The sequence below is a fragment of the Anoplopoma fimbria genome, chromosome 20 (genome assembly GCF_027596085.1).
Source record: "Anoplopoma fimbria isolate UVic2021 breed Golden Eagle Sablefish chromosome 20, Afim_UVic_2022, whole genome shotgun sequence".
Lineage (NCBI taxonomy): Eukaryota > Metazoa > Chordata > Actinopteri > Perciformes > Anoplopomatidae > Anoplopoma > Anoplopoma fimbria.
This window is the reverse complement of record NC_072468.1, coordinates 5,481,241-5,502,392: the sequence shown is the minus strand read 5'-3', so window position 1 is coordinate 5,502,392 and position 21,152 is coordinate 5,481,241. Positions and strand designations below refer to the sequence as shown.

The 21,152-nt window shown below is 38.8% G+C and overlaps 1 protein-coding gene across 1 annotated transcript in view; it reads left to right on the top strand.

Moving 5' to 3' along the window:
* LOC129110230 (CUB and sushi domain-containing protein 3-like) overlaps positions 1–4,080 on the top strand; it is a 211,891-nt gene extending 207,811 nt beyond the window's left edge. Inside the window, exons 67-70 of the mRNA XM_054622416.1 lie at positions 359–471; positions 1,258–1,345; positions 3,069–3,210; positions 3,921–4,080. Coding sequence (XP_054478391.1) covers positions 359–471; positions 1,258–1,345; positions 3,069–3,210; positions 3,921–4,080 — 503 coding nt within the window. The remainder of the gene's footprint in view (positions 1–358; positions 472–1,257; positions 1,346–3,068; positions 3,211–3,920) is intronic.
* The last annotated feature ends 17,072 nt before the right edge of the window (positions 4,081–21,152 follow it).

The following is a 21,152-nucleotide window of genomic DNA, read 5'->3' as shown; positions in this document are numbered from 1 at the left end:
TCCCTTCTCCTCCTCCCACTATCTCTGTATGTCACTTCCATTTAATTTGAGGGTGCCTCATGTCAATCAGTCAATCACCAAATGATCTCATGCATGAGAGTGGAAATTAACTATTGGCTCTAAAGACGGATGTATTAGTCTGCGCTGACTGACTTACTGCCCACTCAAGAGTCACTCGTCTCCTCCCCTCCTTCCTCAGACGATCTTTTCTTACTGTTTCTCCTCTGCTTTTCTCTATGTTCTCTCCTTACTTCTCCCCGCTTCTTTTTTTCTACTTTTATCATTCCCCCGCACTCGTATTGCCTCATCTCTTTATTCATATCATTTCTCGTACTGCCTCTTGTCTTCTACCTTGTAGGAGTGTACAAGCGCCAGGAGGCACGGTTAATGCTCTTGCTGTACCAGATGAGAGTGCTGGCCCACAGCTCCTTGAACAGGATTACTGATGAGACCTGGGCAATGGATGGATTTGTGAGTATACACAGGAATTTGAAGCTTGCCAGTGATCTTTTGAAAAATAACCAGGAGCTGTGACTGTCTTTTTCTTTATTTTTTTATTATCTTTTTGTTCAGTCAGACAGACAAGTAGAATATTTCAGGTAATGGGGCTGTGACTACTTGGGAGCCAGAAATAAGCCTTTCTTGGACTGAATCAAGCCAATGTTTACTGATTATTTGTTTATTTCTCATCCTTCTTACCGTACCAGCAAATGGAAAAAAAAATAATCACAATACATGAGAAGAAACTGTGATAACAAGTAGAATGGTTATTCCCTAGTTTATTGGCTGATATTTTTTTACATATACAGTATTTAAATAGGCTTTACATCAGAGGAGCCAGTGGCTCTGTATGAGCCATTTAAGCATTCCCTTACTGACAATTTGCTGAACAAGCTCAGACACACCTGACACCTAAGGGACCTGGAATGACAACAATTTTCGTTTGTGGAATTGAAGATCCTCTTCTAAAATAAACTTCAAGGTCCACTTAATAAGAAAGTGTGACAGCTGACTGCACACTGCTGAGCTATTGATAGCACACTGCACAGCTTCCAAAGCGGGGATTACAAAAACAAAGGTGTTATTTTTGAATGTAGCATGACAGAATGCGTTGACTGTTGTACTAAATGTCGTTTTTGATGTGGTGTGGAATGGATGAGACACTCTCTTATGTGCCAAGAAAAATCTGATTTAATTCATGCAATTGAAACAAAATGTACTGTTCCTCGAGCTTTGTGTTATTTTTTTTCTCACTAGGTTTCGGCTGAGCCTGAGGGTGGCAGCTATGTGTTCCAAGGCTTTATACAGGGTAAAGACTACGGACAGTTTGGACTACAGAGACTCGGTATGTGTCTTTTCAAATGCAATGAGTCCCATTGCCATTGGTCACTCCTAGTCTTTCATTTTCACAATAAAAGTAAAGAAAGAATGATATTTAGACCCCTTCTCCACTCCAAAATGTGGTCTGATTGTTGTGAATGAATGATGCAATTGTAGCTTTTGACTTTAGAGGGCTATTTTCACATGAATCTTTCTGAAGGAGCAAAGTTTCTCTGTGCTCACCTTCAATCTGAGTTTAAGAGATTCATACAAATAAACATGATTTATGACATCACTACTAGTTCCAATATGCAGCTTAAACAAGTGTAATGTGGGAACCCAAAATCTTCAGCACACATAAACTGAGAATGGAGTTTCAGTGAAGTAGGCCACATCTTTTGTTAAGCAGTTGAACTTTGAAAGTAGAACATATTTTAAAGAAATCAAAGAATCTGAATGTTTTAATAAGGGAGAAAAAATAGGTGTAATTTAAATGTTTTATTTGAACCAGGTAATTGAATTTTCTGTGGAGTTTTGTGTTTTTGTATGTCTGAAGGGGAACCTTAATTTAGTACAGATATGACAACATTTTTGGCATATACATATTTTCTCCATCACTGTTAATAGATTCTGAGAGAAAACAGCCACTGGACATTTCAAACAAAACACAGAACATGTTGTGACAGGGTTCATTTAAAGTATTTTTTTTTTATATACAACTGGAAACTGAAATCCAAAAGAGGTCATAAATCCTGTTCGCATGGGATTAGTGTAATCTGGGGACCTCAAGTAATGTTTAATAATAGCATAGGTTGTCTGTGATCTCAATCATGTGCAAATCTGCCATGTCCAGAATTTTTCAAGTATAAATTGCACCACACAAAAACAACCTAGCACAGGTCATGTGATAAAATTACGAATTGGCATCTGTGTTATTTGGAGTTGTTATCAAATTTTTTCTATGCACTTTTTTCTGGTTTCTATAATTGCTTTGGCAATTATTACTGAATGAAGTCTTGACAGCATTTTGAATGCAAATTCAGGAGGATAATCTCAGGAGACCATTCAAGAGGTCTTTAAAGACAAATAGACTTGTACAATAATATTAATATTATTGAGTATTAATATTATATAGTAATCCATGTTAAATATTTGAGATTGTGAAAAGGGAAAAGGTCAATACATTTTAGTAAAATACAGACTTACTATGGAAATAGTTTGTTTGGATAAGTCTGAGTTAAGTGGCTCACTCAAAGATTTGTAACACCTCTTTTTCAAACAATAAAGATACATAATATTTGCTCTGCATTGACATCATACATACGTGGGGTGTCACTCACGTATTGCGACAGTCAAAAGTAGATTATTCCCTTCCACATCGTTGTCCTTCATTTCTTTTTGTTCAACATTTCTGTTATCATTTCATAATTGTCTTCAACAAGATTATCACAGTCGCAGTGATCATTATCAGTAAGATCGTTATGTCTGGCATCTTTATAAACTGGCTGCTGCGCCTCCGACTTGTCATCATTGTGATCATCTTCCTTTGCATTATCTTCATCATCATCATCATGATCATCATCATTATCGTCACCAGCAGAGGATACGTATCTTTCCATTATTCCATTTTGTTTCCTCAGTGTTTGTGCCATTCTGTAGATCTTAATATTTTACACGTTCTTCATTCACACATTCAGTATTATGACTATATTCCGTATTCCTTTTGTAATTTGATGTTTTTCTTCCAGGTTTGAGTGTGAGAGAGAATGTTACACTCACTGACCCTGAAACCAACGGCTCTACCAACAGCAGTTCAGTTGCTGTTGCTATCCTTGTGCCTTTCTTTGCCCTCATCTTTGCAGGCCTCGGATTTTATCTCTACAAACAGAGGTATGTAGTATACACTGGTGTCTTCCATACTAGCTTAGAACCCACATTTAGTAGCTCCTGTATAGGATATCTGTTTTGTTCCCACGTGAGAAAGAAAGTAGCACCATTTCATCTGCGTCCCATGTTGAGTCTTAAAGTTATTGACCATAGATGTTGAAAAAGTTTTAGAAACCCATATGTATGTAGACGTTTGTTCAGTTGAAGCCAAAGGAAATGCACAGTGAGATGGTACACTGTGGCCCACTTCCACAGCCTGCTTTATGCAGAAAGGTTCCTCTCTGGATACAGTAGCTTTCTTGGGAATGGCTTCAAAGCATGATGCAATATAAATCAACGTGTTACACTCCAAACCTCATTACACAGCAGCATACGTCAGGCATTTTTAATGAGAACACCTTCAATACGATTCGTGATGTGATGTATGAATGTATGTACTGTGTGCAGACTGGAGGATTTTGTCTTAATTGAATCAGCAAATACACACACAACCTGTGACATGCAAATGTTGCACTCATTATGTTAGTTACCAGTGAACGGGTATAGGGCTCCTCTGACTGATCTTTTCAACAATAATTACCATTCTGCCTCATTTACCTACTGCAGCTGTCCACACAAAGATAATGGAGACATGTTTATTGGATTGGAAGGGGGGGAGATAATTGGGATACTGTCTCTCAACTAATATGCAACCTCCTTTTTTTTTTCTACAGGAAAACAGATAAAGCGCAGTACACAGGATGTTCTGTCCATGAGAATAACAACGGACAGGCCACTTTTGAGAATCCCATGTACAACACAAACACAAAAGCGGCTGAGGGGAAAGTTGTCCGCTTTGACCCCAATCTCAACACCATCTGCACCATGGTTTGATGTCCACTGAGTATGAGAGAAGGATAGAAGGAGAGAGAGAGAAATAGAGGGAGAATACAACTTCTCCTTGTTTGCTTAACATGAATATATATGGACATATTTATATTTTTCTTGTTTCTGATGACATACATCAAAGACACACAATTGCTCAGAAATATAAAGCACACTTTCAGCAACACTTACGGCAGTTGCGAGCGATCGGATACAAAAGGTCAAAGATTAAAGAGAGATGAAGGGGAGGTCCCTCATCTCTCCGGATCTTCCCGTAGTTCTTTACACTCTGTGAGTGTTGCTTTATGAATAAAAAAGCCTCTGGCATATAGATAAAATAGAGTATTTTATGCTCTGTAGTATAAATAAAAAGGGGTTACTTCACAATGCCAAATGAAAAATTCTAACTTTTTCTTTTGAAGAAAAACAGCCCAGATCTAGACCTTTTTTTTTTTTTTTTTTTTGTCTTGGTCTCACATTCATCCTAATTTTCTTCTCATGGAGGTGAGGAGCCTCTCAACTGTGAGTCAGTCAATGTAATCTTTAGAGTCTATTTTCCAAGCAGTGGAGTGTGTAAGCACGTAGATGAGGAAGTAGAGAAGAAACTGCCTCTCTTTGAAAAGTGTCTCTGCTGTAGTTTGTTCAAAGTTATATGCTCAATTATACCTCTTAATTGGATGCAACCTCCGACTGATGAAATATATGGCCAGGGATTTAATTACTGAAGTGCAGTACGATTTCTTTCCAGTGCCATTGGGAATGCTGCGGCTTTTATTGTTACGGTGCAGGCTTTCTGACAGCAACAGATTACATTTTCTTCAGATATATAGTTAACATTAGGGTTTATCATCGAGATGTGTGCTATGAATTCGTCTTTGACAGGAATGTTGTTTAAGTATGAGAGTTACTGCTGACTAGTCTGAGAGTCTAGTCAATGCTAACCGTAACTTTCAGTATATTGGTCATCTGGGCCTCATCCATATATTTAACCTGTATTCTTGTTTATTCTACCTAGTTTTCCAGTATTTTTGTGACCCAAACAAACCAAATTTGGTGTGAATTAACCCCAGCCTTGAGTCTGTATATGTCCAGAATCTTAAAGTAGGAGCACCTTGATTAGTTATTTAAGGTTTTATAGGATGACAAAAAGAGAATACCTACAGCACACAGAACCTAGAGCTGGCAGGGTTTCCCAGAAGTTTATTTAAGCCGTGATGCAGGTAAATCAAAGTGCGAAGACGCAGTCTGAGGTCAGATGAAGTTTGTTGTCTTTTGTTTAACATGCAGCTCCTTTATTTAAGATGAATTCAAAGAAAAGGACAAGTGCAACTTCCACATCATCTCTGGTTTCTAATAAACGGAGCAGGGTTTGTGTTTCTATAATTCTTTTGGGAAACCAAGCTTTAGTCAGTAAATTCTTGATCCATACTCCTACTCTGAGACATGCGATGAATACACGGCCTTGGCCTATTTTATTGACACACACTGATACAAATGGTTATTTCAATGTCTTACTGAACCATCAGCTTCTGCCAACAAATGTACAGTATACATGAACAAATTTGCACACTTTAACATGAGCCACTATCAGTATTGCACCATCATCCAAGTCCATCCAAGTTTTAAAAATGAAATTGAGACATCACATTTCTACATCATTGCAGTGCCTTGAATACTGTATGGGCATATGTTTTTAAGGAAGACATGACATTTATTGCATTAGTAAAACTGTTATAGGTGTACTGTATCTGCACAGTTTGCAACGATTTAGCTGAGTGATGTCAGCTCTGATGGTTTATCAAAGCAGAGGTGTGTTTGAAAAGCAGCTCATAGTTTCATACCCGTTCATGTTGGCAAAAAGTGATCCGGTATAGCAATTGCTGCTATAGTACTTTGTACCACTACTTTGATTCCTGTCATTGCTGTTACATTTTGTACATTTATACAGTTTTGATACTTGATGGCATTCTTTGGCAAGATGTCTTGTGTTATCAATATGTAATATATTTTGCGAGTTCATCTTTCTTATGGATGAGAAAAGAAATTGCACCTGGTAAAAACATTATGCGGCAAGTCAGTCTCACAGGCATCAGATGAGTAGAATGCTTTCAAATGTACCACACAATTGTTATCCCATTCAAAAACCTGTGTATATGAATATGTACATATTACAAAAAGTTTTGTAAAGAGATATATTTTTTATGCAGAAATAAAGCATTTGTAAGTTATTGAATATGTTGTGTAAAATTTCACATGTAAATGTCATGTAAGATCAAAAGATGTTTTGTATTTTTTCTTTATCAGCAATGTACAAATCCTTAATTTATATATAAAATATAAAATAATGAAGCTCAATCTATTCTTTTTTTATTAATAGAGATGCCTCCATTGTGAAACCCTGCTACAGTATTTTTGGTGTAAGAAATAATGTTGAGAGCTTTTATCATTCAGTCTGCTGCTTCTCTCTGTTGCGCCTTTTACAGAGTTTTAATGAGTTTTCCACTTGCTGACCACAGCTTGGTTTACCCAAAATAAGCACTGACATTATCTCTGTCCAAGGGACACTGTAGATATTTAAAGAGAGCCTGTAGCAATGCATTGTGGCCAATAATCCTTGTTAACAATAACACCTAGTGTGAGCTGACATCCAGTCTCAACCTTTAAACACATTTTAAAAGGGAAATGGTATATGATTTGACGTCCCATTATCCAAATTGCACGCATTCAAGAGCAGTCAAACTGCAGCATTAGCTACTCTAAAAGTTCTTTGTCTACGCTGTGATGTGCCATTTAACCTGCCTCTCTCTGTCGGTGGTTACAAATAGCTGATAATTTACTCCAGAAAAGGAACAAAATTAAGGGACTTGAATGTACTTTGCTTTGCAAGTATAAATTACTGTCATTTTATTTTATTTTTTTAACAAATCTTAAGAGTGGTCAATTTTGATGATTGGACATTTAACGACACTTGTATAGGTACAGTTTGTGCTGCTGCAAAAAAAGGACTATTTTTCTCACACATGATAGGAACGTGTTTGAGCGGAAACCTGAGCCATTTTGCATAAAGAATTTACAAGCTATCTACAGAGCAGTATTAGCATTTGTAACTGAAACGGTATAGTTAGGGAAAACAGCGGTATGTCTGAGAAGAGTTTGTTGAAATTACGTTATTTTAAAGTTGAGTGTTAAAACAAATCAGATGAAGTAGAGTAACAGAAATTATAGAAAGGGGAAAATCATTGGCTTCCTAAAATCTCTCTGGGACAGACTGGGTTGAAATGGATGGATAATTGCCACAGTCTTGATGACATGAGGAGGTGGCAGCTTGTCAGGACATTATGTAACTGACCAAGATGAAGCTAATTGCAGCAATCAAAGCAGAGAGGATCAGCAAGGGAGTGTGACTGAGATCACAGAACGCTCAGTAAAGAAAGTATGAAGAAGACTTTTTGCTTTTTGACTGGCAGGAACAGGTTTGATTTCAGGTTCGGGTTAAGCATTTACTTTAAAGTCTGAGTCTGGGATTTGTGTATGGATTAGAAATATTTGGCAGAGGGATTTTTCATTGAAGTTACTCCGAAGCTTCATCGAGCAGATTTCACCCAAAGGGTGATGATGTAATGTAAGCTGGTGTTAGGCTGAGATGTCAAATAGGTTTAGGGTGTTTGCTCAGTGTGGGTGTTTGCTCAGAGAAATACACTAATAGTAACACCTTTTAAACACTGACTTTGACCCCCTGTTAGCTCTTAGAATGACATATGAATTCATTAGAGCTCTGGTTTCCTTGTCAGAGAGAATCCCTTTGAGGAGCCTCTCTGGTGCTCGGCGGTGGGCTTCGGCTGCAGTTTGTACCATGTCATCCTGAAAACGCTCAGTTGAGATCTAGTGACTGAGCAGGTTAGTGCGGTAAACTGATTTCAGTGTCCTGCTCATGGAGGCATTTGTGGTCTGTTGGCGTCGGCATGTGCCTGCTGGAGAAAATCAATTTGCAGAGGAGCATGCGCGGGTACAATGAAGGGATGTTCCTGGCTGCCTCTGATGTACAGACACCCCGTGGCGTTCCTCCCCTCTCATCGAGGGGCTGAATGTGTGCCGGGAAAGTCACCAAACAGCATTGACGGCCAGCAATATTGACACATTGCATGATAGATGGAAGCACTCGCGGTTTTGTAAATATCAGAAGTTCTCACAAGCAGAAAGCGACGGGGACAGAAGTTGGGAAGTTCTTGGTTTTCCTCCCTTGCGCGTGTCAAAGCATAATGACTTGTGTGGGCTACCATTGTTTTTTCTGGCTCTAATATACCAGATTGTCAGTTGACTAACTAGCTTCTCCCTCACTGCACATTTCAGTATTTCACTAATGAGCCATTTTCAACCACTCTGCTCCCATTGGCCAGATGTCCTCAGGGTGGTGGACCGTTCTTAATACAGATGGGAAGCTGGTGAGAAATGAAAACCCCAAGGAAATATCAGTTTTTGAGACAATTAAATATAGGTAAAGCTGTCTAAATGTCTTGTCCTAATTAGCTCTATAATTTTGCTAAGCATTTTCATCTACACATATTTGACTATAAACTTAATCCATTTTGATCTGGCAGATTTTAAGAGCACAAATTCCTAATGATTCGTGCACTAAATAGCAGCATTTTTACCGCTCAAAACAATGAAATTCATGTCTTGGAAAATAGACTGGAATTTAATATCATGTGGGAAAGTTTCTGAGAGCAGGTTCTAGTAGAGTTATATAGTTTAATATACTCCTTTTAATCTCAATATAACACATTTTTAACATACAGTTAAATCACATGAGCACTGGGAAATAGCCTACAGTCCAATAAATCAATTTTTATAAATTTCTGGTTGATATGAAAAGAAAGATGTTAAACTGAGGTCAATGAGCACTATCATCATGAAAGTAACTGAGTCCATGTGTCCGTGTGTGTGGACGGGCAGGATCACTGTTGTTAATCCTGAGCATGAGGGGGATTTTGCAAAAACCCTGCAAAATGTTTGGTCATCAGGCAGTTCTAATCATAATTCATGAGCAGGATCCATAATCTAAGGGACAGTGTGTTTCATTTAGAGGGATCCATTGGCAGAAATGGAAAATAAAATAATTCAGTTTGTTAGTGTTTAGTGTATACTCATCTTAAAATAAGAATCAGTTTGTTTGTATGAGCCTTCTATATCTACATACAGAGCCGGCCGCCATGTTTCTACAGTAGACTTAAACACTAATTAGGGCCATGTGCTGTTTTGGATTCAGCAACCGTATTCTCCTACTCGCACATGGGAGTCATGTTGGTTGCAATTTTGGGGGAAATTTTGGGTTTTCATCAGCAAGTACCTAACAGGACTCAGACACTGGGTCTCAGCTGGGCTCCACAGTTTTTCTCCTGTCTTCCCATTTGCTCTCACCGGGAGAAGAACTCCCATATGGGGGTAAGATGAGGCCAGACCTACGCTTGATAAAGTGTCAGGATTGTGCCCACATGGTGTCCACACCTCATTTAGAACTGAACTCGATGCAAGCCAGGCTACCTCGGCATGTGGTGGGACTCATCAGATCCAAATGAGAGAAAGATATGTTCTTGGAGCGTACTGACTTAACAGTTGATGTGTCCTGGCATGATCGGACCACAAAAGTCTCATTATAACGACAACTGTTGCCATGGCCCTAGATACCAGTCCCATATCTATTTCTTGTTGTCGCTGTAAGGTTGCTGGTCAGCCAACAGAAACACCAAGAAGTTACCGTACCAGGAATAGTTAATAGTAAAAAAAACACAGCAGCGCATATAATGTTAATTATGAGCTTTAGTGGTGCTATTAGGTGGATTTTCAGTCTTAATGCTAAGATAATCAACTGCTGGCTGTAGTATCGTATCTAATGTACAGAAAGTGGTATCGATCTTCACTCTGCAAGAGAGCAAATTAGCTAATTCTTCCCCAAATGTCAAACTATTTCTTTAATTTTCTGATTCTAGGAGAATTGCATTTGAACCATTTCTTTCAATCTGCCCCTTAAACAGCTCATCAACTTCAGCTAACAAGTTTGTTGGTTTCCTCTTTCTATTGCGACACTGTTAGTTTACTAAAAATACTCAAAATCTAACAATTACTGTAAATGACAATTACTATGAATATTCTTTGGAGGGATTTTTTTTATAGAGCTGCAGAGATATTTTTACTTACTATAAATAATATCAAAACACGTTGAGGCTAATGGCTTTATTAGAAGTTAACACATCTAGATTCATAGTTAGATTCATATATATAGAACCCACTGTAAAAACATTAGAGAAAAAAAACAGAGAGGGGAACTGCAGAAGCCAGCTTTGAGCCAGGTCAGCCATATGACCTGGATATGCTGTACGAACACTTAAACGTTTCTTGGCACAATGACAACTTTTACCTAACACCTCACAGAGTTTACATCTTAATAGCCCGCATGTCTTTAGAAATGAATTGTGGAAATGTTCCAGTGCTTTGTGACACACTCCTGAAGAAAGCAGATCCAGTTTGATGTGAAATTAGCGACTGCCCACAACAGATTTTTTTCTTGTTCTTTGAGAAAGAATGCTTTTGACCAGCCAATCGCATCTGTCACATACAACATTACTCACTGCGGAGAATCACTTCTCCCACAAGGCAAATCCTTAAGACATCAAATTAATGCTGGTAATGTACTCCGCTGTATGGAGGATGAGCCTTACGAAGGACATGAGTGCGGTTCTAAAAAACAAAACGCGCATTATTGTAATTTCATCAGCTCATTTCTCCCCCTGAGAAAAGAAACCCCACAACAGAACAGAAAACCAACCAAAAACTCGCTGGCTTTATGTGGAACAGGGATATTGAAAGTCGGTTTCAATGATGCACCAAGAAGCACTTTGAAAATGTACATTTTTTTTATTGGTATTATATGCTACATTGAACTTAAGTGTGCTACATGTGTACAGTGGTACAGTATGCATTTATAAACCTGGAACATCACAGCAAATGCAATCAAATATATTCAGATATACAATGCCTATAAAAAAGTATTCAACCCCCTTGGATGTTTTCCCCTTTTGTTATTTTTATACATGAAATCATGGTCAATATAATTTGGCTTTTTTGACAAGAATTTGCAAAAACAGTTTCTTTCATGTCAAAGTGAAAACAGATTTTTACAAACTAATGTCAATTAATTAAAAATATATAGTGTAAAATAAGTGTTTGCATAAATATTCACCCCCTTTAAAGTGACTGACCTAATTCAACAGAGGTCCAGCTAGTTGATGCCAGCAGTGTCACAATTAGTGAAATGGAGATCACCTGAGTGCAGTTGAAGTGATTGTAGTATAAAAACACCTGTGTCTGGGAGGTCTCTGGTTCATCAGTATTCCTGCTACAATTGCAACATGAAGACAAAAGAACACTCCAAGCAACTCAGAGAAAAGATAATTGAAAAGTATAAGTCAGGAGATGGCTACAAAAATATTTCCAATTCACTGGACATTCCACAGAGTTCAGTTAAATCCATCATTAAGAAATGGAAGGAGTATGGCACTTGTTCAAATCTGCCTAGAGCTGGCCGTCCTCACAAACTGAGTGACCGGGCAAGAAGAAGACTGGCGAGGGAGGCCACCAAGACACCTACGACCAAAAGCTTCAGTGGCTCAGATGGGAGAGACTGTACACACAACAACTGTTGCCCGGGTTCTTCACCAGTTGAAGCTGTATGGGAGAGTGGCAAAGAGAAAGCCACTGTTGAAAAAAGCTCATATGAAATCTCGCCTGGAATTCACCTAAAGGCATGTGGGGGAGATTCCAAGGTCAATTGGAAGAAGGTTCTTTGGTCTGATGAGACAAGAATTTAGCTTTTTTTTAGACGCTATGTTTGGCAAACACCAAACACTGCACATCACCACAAACACACCATCTCCACCGTGAAGCATGGTGGTGGCCACATCATGCTCTGGGGATGCTTCTCAGCAGCAGGCCCTGGAAGGCTTGTAAAGGTAGAGGCGAACATGATGCAGAAAAATATCGCCAAATCCTGGAGGATAATCTGACTCAGTCTGCAAGAGAACTACGACTTGAGAGAAGATTTATTTTCCAGCAAGACAACGACCCCAAGCATACAGCAAAAGCTACACAGAAATGGTTCAAAGACAACAAGGTGAATGTTCTGGAGTGGCCAAGTCAAAGCCCAGATCTCAATCCAATCGAGAATTTGTGGCTGGACTTGAAAAGAGCTGTTCACGCCCGATCCCCGAGCAACCTGACAGAGCTTGAGCTGTTTTGCAAGGAAGAATGGAGAAAAATTGCAGTGTCCAGATGTGCCAGCCTGATTGAGACATAGTATCCACACAGACTCAGTGCTGTGATTGCAGCCAAAGGTGCATCTACTAAATACTGACCTGAAGGGGGTGAATATTTATGCAATCATTTACATTATTTTATAAAAATCTGTTTTCACTTTGATATTGAAGAGTTTATTTCTGCAAATTCTCGTCAAAAAAGCCAAATTGTATTGACCATGTTTTCATGTGTAAAAGCAACAAAGGGTGAAACATCCAAGGGGGTTGCCTGTTTTATAGGCATTGTATTCAAACACTCTAACCTGATTGATCGAAAAAGTGATTTACTCTCCTGTTTTGCCTCTCTTATAGATGAAGACAAAAAAAATGGTTTCTTGTCTTTGAATACCAAATAATATGCCCTTTAGATTATAACTTCATAAAGTGGCTGACACACAATGACACACTTTGAAAAAAGATGGTCACTGATCAGACTATTAATACTGTAACATTTTGAGAGACTCAGGCGAGAAAAATCTGCAGTTATGAGCCATGAATAATAATAATAATAATAATATGTGACATTTCATCTTGTCAATTAATGTTTGGGCATGATGTACAACCTCTCAGTTGAGGACTGCATTATAAATCATAGGACATTGACATTTTGGGTTTGTTATCATGCATGCTTTGCAGGAAGCTGAACTCATTTTAGCATAAAACTGAAAAGGAGGGGAAAGTGTGCCACATATGATGCTATCTAAGCATATGATTGAGCACATTTGTCCTGCAAGGAATAATCACATGGTCTTCTGTTGATGTTAATGTGCCACAGTGGTGCCTGCAGCGAGGACGTCTTAAATTGTCTATTACACAGCACACGGGGAGAAGTCGGGGTGGCTGTGGTGTAGTGGAGAGCAAGGTAGTTCTCCAATCAGAGGGTCGGTGGTTCGATACCCGGCTTCGGCAGTCGATGTGTCCTTGGGCAAGACACTTAACCCCAAGTTGCTCCCGAAGGCTTGCCATCGGTGTGGACTGGATGTTGCATGAATGTTAGTTAGAGTCTGATGGTGGCACCTTGCATGGTAGCCTGTCATCAGTGTGTGAATGGGTGAATGATATGTAATATACTACTGATTGTAAGTCGCTTTGGATAAAAGCGTCTGCTAAATGACTGTAATGTAATGTAAGTCGAGGCTGTGTCGAGGGATCTATGTCAATTAAGTGGCAAATTCTAAGAACAGGTTTATTTATTGAAGTATTTAGTTAGTTTTTGTCTTTCTTGAACACCATTCAGTGTTTTGGTGACTAGCAGTGAATTTCACTACCCCTCAGTGGGAAGAGAGGTACGAGATGTGGTGTGTGAGTAGCTATTAGGGCGGATGTGTTATTATGGTGTCAAGGATCACTGGATGTGTGTGTTTTAGATGCTTTGCAAAAACGCAAAGGCACAGCTGCATTCTGGAATTCAAGAGCACATCAGTTTATGTAATCTTTTATGTGGATGAATTGGCAGATTTTATCTGCAGATAGATAAATCCAAATAACTCATGCAATAAAACAGACTTTGAGCATTTTTCATTCTAGCTGTTGACTGTACATTATGGCTATGTATTATGGTGCTTGTATGCACAATGCAGGAAGTTGGGAGTGTGGAGGCGGCTACATTCTCTGCAGATGTCAGAGACAGTTTGATGGATGACCCAAACTGTCCCTGCAGTCTGCCGCCACTTCTGTTTGGCTTTTTGCATCATTTTGGTGAGCCGTGTCTTTGGAAAAGAGCAACACTGTAAGAACATGTGTTATCTCCGCCCAATCTAATTTCAGTGAGGCCGCCATCTATTGACTTATGGCAGTCGTTCAAATCCTACACAAGGACATTGGATTCCTCTTGGCTTACACTTTGATGTCCTTCCTCTTCAGACTTCAGCTACCTCACACATCCATCACAGCTCACTGGTTTATAAGGGAAATATGATTCGGTTGGCTACGACTAACGTTTGTCCCGTTATTGTCCATTCCGTCTTCCTAAGCGTGTGGCATCAGGCCACAAACTTTCCAAGAGTGAGAGGTCACTCCTGAGCTTCGAGCCGTTTTTCTGGTTTTGCACCATTTACTTTTGATTCGCACAACTGAAGCCATATAATGAAGGTCATCTGACAGTAATTTTAAGGTCAATGTCATAGTCAGAATCTACACAGTTTCTTCCTGATGCTGAATTCTAATACAGTAATGCTTTAACAGCTGCCTCTAAATGCTTTTATTCTGCTGGATGAATAAATAGTAAATACAGAAAACAGAACCACGTCCCTCTAGTGTGATAACCCGAATTGTTTGAAGTTTGAAATGTGACTGAGCTAATAGCTTGTTTTTCAGCAAGTGAGATGTTATCAACATGCAGACAAGAATATGTTGACTTCAGTATGTGTATTTGGTGACTGTCCACATACCATAATTAATATGAGGTGTCATGTAAGCTAATGGAATATGAATGTGCAAGCCCATGCTGTTTTATTTTCTATATCACCCTGGAAAAGGTGTATTGTTATACACAAGAACAAAAAAAAAAACCGTTATAGTTCCAGTGCAGAATTTTTCACTCGTACACTGCAGGTGTCTGCTTTTGTTCCCTCACAGATGGCACATATCTTGTGGTACAAAAGAATAACTAAAAGCTGTTGTTCTGTAGCTGCACTGGCCTTCATCCTCTGCTCTGCTACAGACCATTGTTGTCTGTTGTCATCAGTTAATATATCCTTACTGCCTTCTCTGTCTCGATGCTGCGCTGCAATCCAACCAAAGAAAAGCTCATCAGCCATAGGTCGTTGACAAGAAATGTAGGGTATGTCTGAGCAGCCAGTCAAGGACTGACTGATCAGTTTGCCATGGAGTTCCAAGATGAGTATTACCTTTGTGAAAGAGGATATGTTTTCCAATCGGTTTCTTTTGTTTGTCAGTCAGCAAGATTATGGAATAACTACTGGCACAATTTGAATGAAACTTGTTTGAAGGGTGTAGCATGGGCCAGGGAAGAATCCGTAAGCTTTTGGATAATCCAAATCACAGGGCAGATGCACACATTTTTCACTTTTGTTAACATTGTGAGAGAGCACATTTGGATTTGGTGAAGGTATGCGCTCTCCGAAATAACCTTCTAGTTATTAATGATTCTGGTGACCACCTGCTCTTATCTCAAATTCCGCAACAAGGTCAAACTTTCCCTGCTAAAACATTTTTTTATTTTATTTTAAACTAATATTTGCAATATCTCTGGAAGGTCAAAGGGACTTAAATGAAAAGTAAACTCTTTTGCAAGGCATTCATACAACTTCCATATTTGGGTCTAACTAAAGTCTAATAATAACCAAGCAGGCAGTGTCATAAAGCAGACAGAGGAACAGGTTGACATTTGACCAGTGGATGGTTGCAGCAGCGGTTCCTCTTGTCAGAGCCATACCAGCAGTGAAATGCCACTGTCAGTTATTGTTCTGCGGTTGTCATGGCTTATGTGAAATCCATTTTCTCTGTTAGAATACATTCTGTCAGGGAAGAATAGGCCGAAACTCGAATGTTCTTTGCCCAGTTTTTGACAGGGAGCATCTGACGGCAAATGGCTACATGGCTTCTTCACAGATGAGACATCCATCTGTCTTTGGACTGCCTCCTGTCTTTCATAATGGCTTCCTTTTCTTTACACCAGTTTACACGGACTTACTCCTTTTGCCTTGATCAACTGTTCTGTTTTTTCTGAAAAATCCATGTTGATATCCGTAGTTAAACTACGTTAACAGCTATTCATATGTTGGCAAAGTATTTCCCAAGTTAATTAGCAGTTCATCCCATCATTCTAAGTAATTTAATTAATGTCAGCATTATTAGGTATACCTGCAGCAGGAATATGTAAGGAGGACACTTTTCCAAGATGACGCTTGCTTTTAACCCTGAGGGATTTTATTGAGTTTCAGCCTACATTTGACCTGGCAGCATGCAGCACAGCCTGTCAGACACTGCCATGTCTTTGAAGAAATGTTCTTTCCTTCCATGGCATCATGACACTCCACTCCACTCTGACTCAGCACAAACATCCCAAACTCAGATTCCTTACATCGTCAGAAAAGTAAGCAGTCAGGATCAGATCCATATACAGACTCTAATTAACTGGCTTAGCTTCTGCTGTAAAACAACTGACTTTTATGTTTGGACAAAAAACCCCACAAAAAAGGGATAATATATCAGAAGTTTGATTAATTTAGCCAGTATAGTCAACCCTAACAGGATCTTATTAAAATGCAGTTAATTCATTCAGCTATCCAGAAGTACCAAATTTTAACAAAATTGTTTCATCATTGGGAGCAAGATCCCAAAGCATTTACAGATCTGTCCAAGTAACGTTTGGATAATTGGAGAGTAAGTAGACACTAGACGTTGGAGATGCCTTAAAAACTGTCAAACCATTTTTTGTCTTTCTCAGAAGTATGTGGTCGACTGAATTAACTTGAAACAACTTGTAAATCAAATGTGGTGACTCAGCTGCGTGAGCATTGTTGAAAACTAAGTGTTTTTGTATAAGCTTGCAGTTTGGATTTATGCAATTAAGACTTTCATTATCAGTGCAGGTTTTGTTATATATTTTTGTTGGTAAAAGTAACATTGTATGGCAACTTAATTTTGTGCAAAAATAATTAAGATTTGATGGAGTCTCTAAAAATGTAAAAATGTATCTGAGACAAGCTTAAAATAAATTGTAAATGTATCCACTGTAGAAGATATTGTAGCATTAACCTGTCCTAGAATAGGTTTGAAATCAATTTTACAACTACTGCCTCGATATATGATGTTTAATTGTAGGACCCGTCTTAAACAATTTAAATGATATTTTATTGATCTCTCACTGTCAATATTCAATATTCAATATTTGTTGGTGCACACACATAGCGTAGGCTGCAAGGTTACCACAGGCTCCCTGTGGCGTAAACTTGCTAGATTAATCTTAACCAACGTATCCTATCTAGTAGTGAAGCTGCAATTTTCCACTGTTGGAGACAGTGGAGAGTAGCAGATAAAAAAACACTATGATGAAGGCAGTCAGACCAGCATCCCCAGCAACTAGCGCCTGGGGACTGAAGCGTCTGCTCTGGTCTGAGGACAGTTTAGCTAATTAGCCTTGAGAGCCAGTAAAGATTAGTTTGGCTTTTGACAGCTTCCTCATGCTACTCAGAAAATGGGGTAATGCAACTTAAGTAATGTTTTGCCGAAGCTGTTTTTATGTGAATAATGAAATATTTGAATAATTCCATCAATCACCCTTTAAACCTGTGTATTATGTTACACATCTGCTGTATTAGGTGTCTCGCTGTAATAGTATTATTTAAAACAGGATCAGTGAGTTTATTTATTTCACATATCCAAACTAATGTGAGAGGAGACTTCATATTTTCTCTTGAATACATTTTTGAAGACAAATTGTGACAGAGATTACCCTAGACCATGTGAATGAATGTGCATGTTGATGATATGCAATCAATTAAGCTCCTCTTTCAATATATTTAGTCAGAAGTTTCTTGGAGATTATTTATAATTCAGTAATGGAGTGCTCATTGTAGACACAGCTAAAGTAAACTCTGACTCTAATAAGGATAAATTCATCTGCAGTTTTGTGCTCTCCGCTACAGTTGTGTAATATATTAAATCAACTATGGATAACAGTCATTTATTTCCTTAATTATGTCCAATGACTTAGATTGACTGCAGCTGTGCCTTTTGTCTCACACTCATTTGCTAAACAAAATAATGCAAGTCATTCTGAAAACCAATGCAACGCTGATGCGGCCCTCATAGCAAGTCAAAATGTCAGGATTGTTATGTTGACTCAAATATGATCCATTGCTTTACACATCTGGTCTAGCTGATATTAAATGGAACACAGTGCAGCCTTTATCAGTATTTACAGTAACACATGCGATCCCAGTGGGCAGTGTGAGCCTGTGTAGAGGTCTTCCATCAGCCACACACCCTGCTGAAGCTCTGCATTAGCATCTTCAGGAGGGTTTTGAATTAGAAATGAAGAGGCCTGTTGTAATACAGACCTCCAGACCAGCACTGGGGCTCCCTGAGGCCCCACACAAACCACCATTTCAATTCTCCAAATAAATCCTTCTGTGGCCTGACCGGCCAGGAAGCAGTAATTCAAAACTGCATTTGGGGGAAAGAGAGACTCATGATGGTTACATCTCTCCTTCTCCAGTGACACCAGAACATTCCCCGCTGTGATCTTCAGTCCTTAAATCCCCAAAGAGCATCGTAGCAGTCTGACAAAACAAAGCTGTCAAAGTCTGTCTGCACCGAGACTGAGAACAGACTCTATGTATCCATCTTTTCATCTATCCATCTATCTTTCTATCTCCTTTCTTTCTTCCATCTCATTCTGTCCACACCTATGTGTGTTTTTGATTTCTTTTTGAAGGCCATTGAAACAAATTTGTGATATTGGGTTATTAAAATTGACTTCACTTCCTTACTTACTTCCTTCCTCCTTCCATTCCCTCCATTCCTCCCTCCATCCCATCATGGTCTGGACACAGCTCTCTGCTCAGCACACATTCTGCTCCATGAAGCTTCAGCCTCATGTGCTGTTGTGTTTGGACAGCACCGAGACAATTAGATCTGTGTTAAATGCGGCCTCACACTGGGCTTCACACTGATTGGTGTGTTAACACAGGCCGGAGTTCAACTGCCTGCTTAAATGCGACTCTGTTTGATGTGCCATTCATTCAAATCTGCATAGATCTCATGAGCAGGTGAGAGCAAGCTCATCACATTTGAGCAGGCAGTGTAAATCCGCCCCGTGTTGACCGACACACGAATCTGCACAGAACAGAGTGAGAATGTGTGTTTGTAACAGAAAAGCTGTCTGTCCCCTTGAAATATGATGCTCATTCTCAAGTCTTTATTTTGATCCACTGTTTTAATTGCTTTTTTGTGTATTGCTGTCTAAACAGAAAAAAACTATGTTTCTTTTTGTTTTAGCAACATGTCACATGTAGATGAGAGATCAAGTGGTTAAAAAGAAGAGGCAGCTGGTTTAAAGGGAGCTCTCTGGAGGATCTGGTTGCTGCTGGTTGGTTGGGGAGGTGGCAGGATAGAAGGGGGAGAGTCACAACCAAATCACTGCAATTAGTAGAGGAAGCACAGGAGACTAGTGCCCCCCAGTGTTCACTTGATATATGATTAGTGTCTGTATGCTGCTGTGAATTTTCTAAATTCACTGGACCAATGCACATCACAATTTTTTTATATATTTTTTGTGATGTGCATTGGTCCAGTGAATTTAGAAATGTAGTTTCTTGCACCAGCAAACCATAAAAAAAAAAAGCCTGATTCAATCATTTGTATGTGTGCTCTACAGTTTCATTCTCTTTTGAATCAAAAACCAGGCAGAGCTGCTTAGTTTTTGTACACGAGGCAGGAAGTCTATGGGAGTCTTCGGTTGTTTACAACATGAGAAGAGGCTGGAATGCCATCTAGAGGTCAAGCAGCTAATTGTGTTATGTGCAGTGGTGGAACAAGTACTCAGATCCATTACTTAAATTGAAATACCAATACCATGAATACATACTTTTTTTTAAAATAAAATTCAGCAACCAAACCCTACCCAAGTAAAAGTACATAAATGTACTTAAATATCTAAAGTAAAAGTTCCTGAAAAATGACAGTGATAGATATATAAATTATTATTTATGTCATCATTATATTGGTATTACTGATGCATTAGTGTGCAAGCAGCATTTTAGTGTGTTAGCTGGTGGAGGTGAAAGTAGTTTCAATTCTTTCTTTTTTTTTTAACAGTAGAGGTAGTTAAGTGAAGTGGTTCCCAACCTAGGGGTCGGGCCCCTCCAAAGAGTCACAAGACAAATCTAAGGGGCCTTGAGATGATTCTCGGGGGAGGAAAAAAGTTATGCTGGACAACATTGTATGTATTTGTCCCACTATTCTCTAATCTTTAATATTTGGGATTATTTTAGCAGTTATTGAAATTTAACTATGTGAGATGTTTGATGGAAAATGTCTCTTTGGTGGAACTGCTAGTAAAAATCAGATACTTTGTTTCTTTCCACTGTTGGTTGTAAATCTGAGGCCTAATTACTTTAAATAGCGTATTAAAACACTGAATGTTAATCAAATTGAATGAATGCTAAGAAGTGGCGATTACAATTTACTTGAGCTATTCTTTTTGTAGATAAATTAAAAGGATTCATCCTGGGTTAGTTACTCATTCATGGATCAAGTCTTAATTTTATCCCTTTGAGTGGCGATTCTCTGCAGAGAAGCACTAAGACAGTATTGACCTACATTACTTCATGTATTTTTGGCGTACAGTATGTCTTTTGCTATTCTCCCTCGCTGTGACACAATATCCGTAATCCCTTTGTCTAGGTTGGATTGTACATCATTCATTCGTCTCTCCATCACTAGATGGGTAAGTTGTTATCAATGTGTAACCAAGATGAGCCGGGAAGGTTTCATGACACCGAGGATTACACAGGCTGTCATTGTGCTACATTTGCCTTTTTGAACAATACAGGATGAAATGTTACAGGCTTATCACACACAGCAGGCTAATGGTATACCATTACAAGAACTAGATGTGTAAAACATACCTTTGTTAAAGTGTGTGAAAGCTCCAATATGAATTTGTTCCAAAAGCCTGTGTAGATCAGTAGTGCTAGAACGGAAAAAGGCGAAGACATGATTTGCTCTGACAAAGTACCAGCCCTGTCGGTTTAATGACATTTT